The 8,235-nt window shown below is 52.3% G+C and overlaps 1 protein-coding gene across 1 annotated transcript; it reads left to right on the forward strand.

Annotated features, from left to right (window-relative positions):
* Positions 1 to 2,622: 2,622 nt before the first annotated feature.
* On the forward strand, positions 2,623 to 7,329 carry LOC113974529. Its single transcript, XM_027697712.1, has 6 exons — positions 2,623 to 2,654; positions 3,716 to 4,452; positions 5,095 to 5,232; positions 5,689 to 5,750; positions 6,005 to 6,262; positions 6,926 to 7,329. Exons 1-6 carry the CDS (start codon positions 2,623 to 2,625, stop codon positions 6,968 to 6,970), a joined length of 1,272 nt encoding a protein of 423 aa, XP_027553513.1. The 3' UTR covers positions 6,971 to 7,329.
* The last annotated feature ends 906 nt before the right edge of the window (positions 7,330 to 8,235 follow it).

Below are 8,235 nucleotides of genomic sequence, written 5' to 3' on the forward strand. Positions count from 1 at the left end.
CCCCTCAACACCCCTGTCATGGTTCACAGGCTCCCCTCAACACCCCTCCTTGTGGTTCAGGTGCTCCCCAAATGCTCCTGTCATGGTTCAGGTTTTCTCCTCAACGCTCCTGTCACGGTTCAGGTGCTCCCCTCAACACCCCTGTTATGCTTCAGATCTGAAACTATGGATGTTTTTGAGCCCAGGAGGTTGTTGTTGGCTCGTGGCTGGTGTTGGCTCCAGGGGACCTTTGTGGTCCATGTAAAACACAGCAGCCTCCAACACCCACTCAGGTTGGCTGTGGTTTTGGGTAGCCAAGCCTCGAAGACCTCCAAGGGTGGTGATTCCCAACCCCTCTAGACACCAGTTTGAGGTTGTCCCACCCTCCTGCATGGGAGAGTTTTCCTAATGTCCAACCTCACCCTGTGTCCTGTCAGTCTTCTTCCAAAGAGATTTGGGTGATTTGACCCTTGCCACCTTCTGAGCCTGTTGTAATCCCCTGCTCCTCACAGCTCCATGTGGGCAAGACCTCTCCTTTCATTTTGTTCCATCTTCTGAAACAGTTTCCTGCAAGGAGGTGGGTTATCCCCTGCTGTGTCCCCATGGATTTAGTTCTGCTTTTCCCTCCAGCATCTCTGGCCCGAAGATACCAACCCTGGCATTGTGTGCTCCCTCCTCATGACCACATTTCCTGCCAGCTTCCTCATTCTCTCCAATATTGATGAGAAAAGTGGACAAACTTGGATTCAGATCCCTCCCCTCCACTCTTGTAATGGGGTTTTGGTTCATCTCAGTCTCTTGCAAACATCTTTTTCTTATGCCTCTCTCCCACTGGCTTTGAGCCTGTCCCAAATCCCAGGAGGGATCTGAACTTGGATAAAGATCTGGATCCAGAATCACAGCTCAGGTCAAGATTTTTCCTGGCGTCACTTCAGGTATCCCATCTCCAGGCTGTGTCTGGAATTGCTGCTACAAAGAGCAAAATTCTGCAAGAGGTCATAAGTTAATACTGATTCCCAGCTGAATCATGAGAAGCCCTCCATGAGCAGAGATGGGATTTAGACTCAGCCTTGAATAACCTCCAGTAGCAAGATCTCCAAACTGGAGGTGGCCAAACTGCTGGAGTGGATGTGGCTTTTTGTTTTATGGATGTTTCAGAGGAAAAAAAACCCAACAAAATTGATTGTGAAAATCCTTCTCCTCCCCCAGAATCGACCTGCTTATGGAAGGATGTGGACATGTGCTGGGGAGCAGCACAGAGCTCCTAACAGAGGATTTAATTATTTATCAATAAATGGGGATGCTGAAAAACCAAGCCAGGTAATTCCTAATCAATATTAGATTCTGATTCATCAGTGTGGGCTCAGGAGAGACGTGGACTGGATCTCTCCCAGTTATAGGAAATTATGTGACAGAGAGTTTATAGAAAGGAAGAAAATAATCCTGGGCTGTTCTGATTGCAAACCGAACCCATTGCCGGGAAAAGACCATTTGTATCCAGGGGAAACCTTGGCTGCACATCATCCCAGCTGAAAACCAGAGACAGTGCATCGCTGCTGGGCTGGGAATCTTTCCGAGGGGTTTTCCAGGAGGGGTTTTTCCAAAGCCTGCGTCCCGCCAGCTGCCGCCCGGCGAAAGCATCCGGCTCCCTCCCTGCGAGGTGCAGTGCGGAATTTTGCCATCAGGTGGCAAAATAGTGATGGGGAATGGGGGAAGCACCTGCCGGAGGGTGTCACAGCTACGGGCGTGGGCACAGGGGTGGCCTTGGGGTCAAAAGGAGCTTTGGTGTAAGAAAGGTTTGATCTTAAGAAGGTTTTCTTGTCTCGGGTGCGGTTTGTAGGTGTTGGGATGTGCCCGGTGGGAGATGCTGTGTTCCTGGGAGAGGTCGAGTGGGAGCCACGGGGGTGTGAAGGATTCAGGTCATGAGCTGCTGCTGATTCATGTTTTAGGGTGGGTCTGAACGACCCCAGGGTGGGTTTTGAGGATTTCAGCCCAGCCATGCCCAGTGTTAATAACACCAAGGTTGTGGGTTTGATCCCTGTATGGATCACTCACTTGAGAATTGGACTCAACGATCCTCGTGGGTCCCTTCCAACTCAAAATATTCTGTGATTCTGATTCCGTGCCTCAACAACCTGACAGCACCGTGTCCCAGAGTGTCTGTGGTCCCACAACAGCCTCTGGGAACTCCTGGGACATGAGCAGGGCAATCTGCTTCCTTCTTTTGTCTGAGAAAGCTATGACTTCCCTTTACAAAAACAACCCAGAAAAGCCCATATAAGGCACCACACAGAGTGAAAAACAACAAAACAAAACAAACCCAAAGCCAAGCAGCTGCCTGAGATAACTGGTCTCAAAGGCCAGCTCTGACACCGGGTGACAGGTGATTTTTATGCTGTTTTGCTGCCACTTGTCATAAGGAAATTGTTTTCTCCTCCAGTGAAACTCACGCCCACTGGTTTCCGCCACGAGGGCGGTGATAACGGGGATCCCGGGCGGAAGCATTGGCTGCTCTCCTACCTGAATGGCTGCTAAAAATAGGAATTATCTCAGCCAGCCACCGGCTTGGGCATAAAAAGGCACCTCCCAGGAGAGCCTGAGAAAAACCCTCAGCACCTGTGGCCGAGGAGCTTCTCTTGACCTATGTCCAAACAGGCAGAAATACTGATGGAAAGGTAAAAACCAAACTGGCAAATAATGAATAACGTGGCCAATGCACTCGAATCATCGAAGTAGGATGGGGGTTGTGGCTTTACTGTGATTAAATTTAGTGGAATGATTTGTTATTGGGTGGTTGGTGGGGTTTGGTGTTGGCTTGGATGAAGGAAACTTTTCTTCTTGATCCCCAGAACCGGCCAAGGTGGGGTGGGTGGGTGTGCTGGGCATTGTGATGATGTTCACTGAGTCTGAGGGGAGGCTGATGCCCAACTCCAGGGTGGTTTTACAGCCCAGTGTACCAGGTTTCTGTGCTTGTTCCCTCTGTGCTGTTCAGTGGTGGAGAAAGTCTGTTTTGGGTCTGGTTCTTTGAAGGGTGAAATTGGTTTCAAAGATAAAACCAACACAAGGCACAGTCACAGCTTCCTGGTTTTCCAACAGCAACATTCCTGTTTAATTTTGCTTGCAAATACAGAGAAAAAGGGCGATGGGAAAGGCAGGGAGTGAGTGGTCCGAGCTCTGCTCACAGCCCTGTGCTGGTGGGAGCTCAGAGGGACTGTGTCACTGAGCAGATTTACAAGAGCCCTTGTATCCCTTGACCTCTCCAGCCTTGTTGAGGGATGATTTTCTTTTTAGCAGCCAATACTTTAAGGGGAAATACTCAAAAATCTGGGTTGTGTCATTCCCCGTGTGCTCCTGGGGTGTCATTTTTCATCATAATGTGGGAACATGTTGCAATGGGACGATAGGAGGGTGTCTGGGTGATAACTTTACTGGGTGAAACCCCCTGGATGGTGACCAAGTTCTCCCCTGAGACATGCCCAGCCCATTTCCCGCTCCCTGTAGTTTCAGTTCCTTTATCAGTGGTGTCTATAGTCCATCATAAAACCCTGCGTGGGCCGCCCACACCAGGAGCACCCAGATAACAACTGTAAAACTGGCTGATCAGTAACCAGGAACTTTAACAGTCTCAGGCACCCCTGGGTGCCAGAATGGGGGAGAGGGATTTCCATCATGCCCAACCCAACTGTGCAAAGGAAAAAGCAAAAAGCCAGGTTGAAAATGTTGTTTTTCTCCACAGCACCGTGCGGGCTCCGGCTGCGGAGCTGCCTCGGTGGGATGTCGGGAGGCAGCCCTCGGGCAAGATCCTCTCCCTGGACAGGCAAGGGGCCAAGAAAGTGCTGGAGATTTACGTCAGGCGCTCGCTGAGCTGCCGTGAAAACCCACCAGTGGCCAAACAAACCCCACAGGAGAAAACTGGAGGGCGAGGGAGGAAGACAGACGGGCTGCAACGGTCAGAAAGCGACTTCTGTACGTACTCAGGTGCCAAATCCAGCCCCAAGAAGAACGAGGAGGAGGGACTGAAAGTGCTGGACCTGGAAGAGGTTCTGGATGATGACAGCAAAGCTCCCCAGGAGGTTCCTAAAGAGGGGCCAAAGCCCAAGAAGAAAAGCACAAAAAACTCTTCCCAAGGCAAACCCCAACATTCGGGTTCAAAACCAACCTGGTTGAAAAGTTTCTTAAATTTCTTCTTCAAGAGGAGCCCTGAGGACCAGAAGGAAAATGCAGGGCAAAAAGCAAAGGAGAAAGATGCCAAAGCTCCTCAGGGCTCCAAACCAGAAGGAGCCAAAAAACACAGAGTAGACTCAAGCACATCCCCAGTGGCAGGCAGAGCCCCGAAGAGGAAAACAAGCATCAAGAAGGTTTTCTCCTTGAAGAAGCACGGGGAGGAGGAGCGAGGAGAGACGGGATCCGGGGCGAGGACCAAGCGACCCGGCTGCCTTCCCCTGCGGCACGTCCTGGCACCAGCCACGCCAGGTGGGACCCCCACCACCCACCCCTGACCCACCCCTGACCCACCCCTTCATCCAACGGGACCTCCCTGGGCTTCTTTTGGGAAAACCGTCATGTTTAGTGCTGGTTTCTAATGAGGTGTCACCCTCCCGGGGCTTTCTGGGCTTTGGGATGGGCTTTGGAGGCTCCAATCCCGACCTGCTGCCCCAGGAAAGGGTTGATCTGCCTGTGCTTTGAGCCTGATGTTGGCAATAACCACCCAAGCACAAGTTTTCGCCCCTCTGGCAACGAAGGATCACGGTGGTTTGGTTTAAACCTGTGTTTGAGACCTGAGATTAAATCCTAAACCACTCCAGGGCCAATGTTAAGGTGTTTGAGATTTGCCACGGGGGCGGGTGTGGTGCAGCAAAGCCTGTGGGACACCCAATTCCACCCCTTCCAGTGCCAAAACACTGATGAGGGGATTTACGAGGAGCTTTGGCAGATTTGGGGCAAGTCACAGCTGCTCAGCTGTGGCTCAGAAAGTGCAGCCACATCCTCCAGCACAGGAATGCACCAATCCAGGGTGGGCACCAGCACATCCAGTCCCTGCTGCAGCTGCTTTTCCCTTTCAATCAATCACCAACAAAAATAATCCTCACTTCCGAATGTGTGTTTTTCTTCCAGCGGAGGTGGAGCAGCCTGATGGATACTACACACAGGTCTCAGAAGAGATCGGGCTGATCGTGCAGGGCAGTGAGAGCCAGGAGAGGAGAGCAAGTGGATTTGGGGAGCCCCCACAGCCACCTGGCACCGATGGGGTTGGTGAGTGTTGCCTTTGCTGGCACCTACAGAAAACATATGCACACAAGACTTGTCCCCACTCAGAGCCTGCACAACACCCAACCCCTGCTTCAGTCCTGATCCAGGGAATACAAAGGCTTTGGTGGAGATTTTCAGCATCAGGTCTTGATTGGGGGAGAGAGAAATTCATAGAATGGTTTGGGTTGGGAAGGATATTAAAGATCATCTCACTCCTGCCCCCTTCCATGGGCAGGGACAACTTCCATTAGACCACACAAAGGGCAAAATTCAAAGGCACGAGCGTGGTTTTGCCAGGTGAGGGGTAACAAGGCACTTGGCAACAGGCTGAAATGGTTTTTGGAGGGATGGAGGTGGATAAATGTTGCTCAGAGAATTTTTTCTGGGGACTAAACAGAGCACCTGGGTGTGGGAGGCTTGGAGAAAGGGCTGGAGATAATGTGGGATCTCTGTCTGCAGATGAACCCATCAGGAGAATCGTGGCCCTGCTCCGGAGCGCAGGAGATGAGCTGGACAGGCAGGTGAGAGGAGAGCTGAGGGAATTTGGGCCGAGCTCTGCACTGCTGTGAAATGCAGCAACACCATCGAGCCCCCGGTGCAGGGGATCAGTAAAATCAAGGAAATGGCAACTCCCAATTCCCCGCCTGGGCGTGGTCGTGGCTGTGTCTGTGTGTCCTCCCTCAGCCGCCATCCTGGCGTGGAGTGAAGGCACCAGCACAGGGCTGACACGTGGGATCACTCACTCATGACGTGTGTTCACTTGCCTCTCCCCCAGATGCGGGAGGACGCGCGGCTGCAGCTCTTCTTCAGGGACATGTCCTACAGCTCCTTCAAGGACTTGGCCGACGCCTACGTGCGGCGGGAAATGACGGCCAGCAGAGCTGATGTCAGCCCCCAGGAGATCCAGTTTGCCTTCACGGTCCACCTCACTGCCAGGCTGGCTGGAATCCACAGCCAGGCCGTGAACAGGATCATGGGCTTTGGCACACGGTACCTGGAGGATTCCTTTGCGCCCTACGGCAAAATTCTCCAGGTGAGGAGGAGGATGAGCCCGGGGCTGAGCTTCCAGAAGCAAGTCAGGGCGAGTGCCCGGGGAAGCTGTGGCTGCCCCATCCCTGGAAGTGTTCAAGGCCAGGTTGGATGGGGTTTGGAGCAACCTGGACTAGTGGAAGGTGTCCCTGCCCATGGCAAGGGGTGGAACTGAATGAGCTTTAAGGTCCCTTCTCAACCCAGACATTCTGGGATTCCATGATTTTGGAGCCCCTCTGCTCTGGAGCCAGACTGGGAGAGCTGGAGGTGTCCAGCCTGGAGAAGGGAAGGCTCCAGGGAGAACTTACAGCCCCTTCCAGTGCCTAAAGGGGCTCCAGGAGAGCTGGAGAGGGATTTGGGACAAGGGTCTGGAGTGACAGGACAAGGGGGAATGGCTTCCCACTGCCAGAGGGCAGAGTTAGATGGGATACTGGGAAGGAATCCTTCTCTGTGAGGGTGGGGAGGGCCTGGCACAGGTTGCCCAGAGAAGCTGTGGCTGCCCCATCCCTGGAAGTCCCCAGGTTGGACAGGGTTAGGAGCAATCTGGGCTAGTGGAAGGTGTCCCTGTCCATGGCAGGGGGTGGAACAAGATGAGCTTTAAGGTCCCTTCCAACCCAAAGCATTCCATGATTCCACGATTCTATGAATGTTTGTTCTGTCTCAGCAGAACAGAGAAAGGCTCAGGACAGACCACTGTGACAGCCCAGACTGACATCAGCTGCTGTGAAGGGCCTGTGGTGCCTGGGAACCCAAGGATGAAGATTTACTGGTGGGAGGACAATCCCTGAGGGTGACCTGGATGTGGGGTGAACTTCTGAGCCCTGGATTTAAAATCCTCGAAGGAAAACCTGAGCAACAGCCAGAGCAGTGTGAAATGCTAAAAACCCTCCTGGCTGGGGGCAAAGAGTCTGTAGATCAAACAAAGCCTGGATTTCACCCTGTATTTGCATTTTAGCTCCCACCAAGTGCGTGTGTTGAACCTCAGGGGTTGTTGGTGTTTGTGTATGTGTATTTATTTACCTGCTTTTCTATATGTATCTGTGAATGTACAACATAATTTTTGTAGTTTCTGCTGTCAGCCAAGCATTCAGTTTGGAAAAAACCATAAAACTCAAATAAATTGGTGCCTAAATGCCAGCCAGGCTTATCTTCTGGGTGTTGTGTGAGGCTTTTATAGATGGAATAATGTTTGCTTTGCTCCAGCTGCTGTGGCTGCTCCTTTCCAGCCAGATGCCAAGTGGCACAAGGGACTCTGACAGCAGATAGACAGTGCTGTCCTGCCAATTTTACGATTTGTAGTCATTCCCTTCACAGCAGAAGGAGATTTACTGCCCAAAGCAGCTTGGGTTAACACCAAGAACTGGGTAAAGCTCGTTCCTGAGCGGTGCTGGAGCTGTCACTCCCTCGAGGACCGAGGGGATTTGCAGCTGCCAGGGTCTCACCTACAAGCTCTAAGAAGATGTGAAATGTCAAAGGGATTTAAACCCTAATCACTGGGAATGTTTCCAGCTAATCTTTGCCCAGACCCCTAAGCAGGGCCATGGATTAAGGCAGCTTGGGGCGGGGGGGTGTTGCCAGGGCTCGATGTGGTGGCACCAGCAGGAGCATCTCCCTTGCGAGGTTGGACCCAGCCTGGGGTGAAGGAAATGATGTTTTGGAGTTTGGAGTGTGCAAGAGGTGGGATGGTCTAGTAGGTTGAAGGTGATGGTGGCAGCAAACAAATATGTGTGTCTGGGTCATGACCATGTGTGGGGTGACAGTCCCTTGTGGGCCTTTGGTGCCAGCTGGGTCTGTCCAGCACCTCCTCTCCTGGATTCTCAGTCCATTTAAAACCCTAAGTAACAGAAAATGGGAAAGCAGAGCCCTTGCAGGACGGGAGCAGCCCTTCCCCACCCAGATCCACATCCCTGTTTGTGAAGCCTTTAAGGGCACATCTGATAGACCCACAGAGTTCAGTCACCAGCTTCTGAAGGGCCC

The sequence above is a fragment of the Neopelma chrysocephalum genome, unplaced genomic scaffold (genome assembly GCF_003984885.1).
Source record: "Neopelma chrysocephalum unplaced genomic scaffold, ASM398488v2 Primary Assembly neopelma1_122, whole genome shotgun sequence".
Taxonomy (NCBI): Eukaryota; Metazoa; Chordata; class Aves; order Passeriformes; family Pipridae; genus Neopelma; species Neopelma chrysocephalum.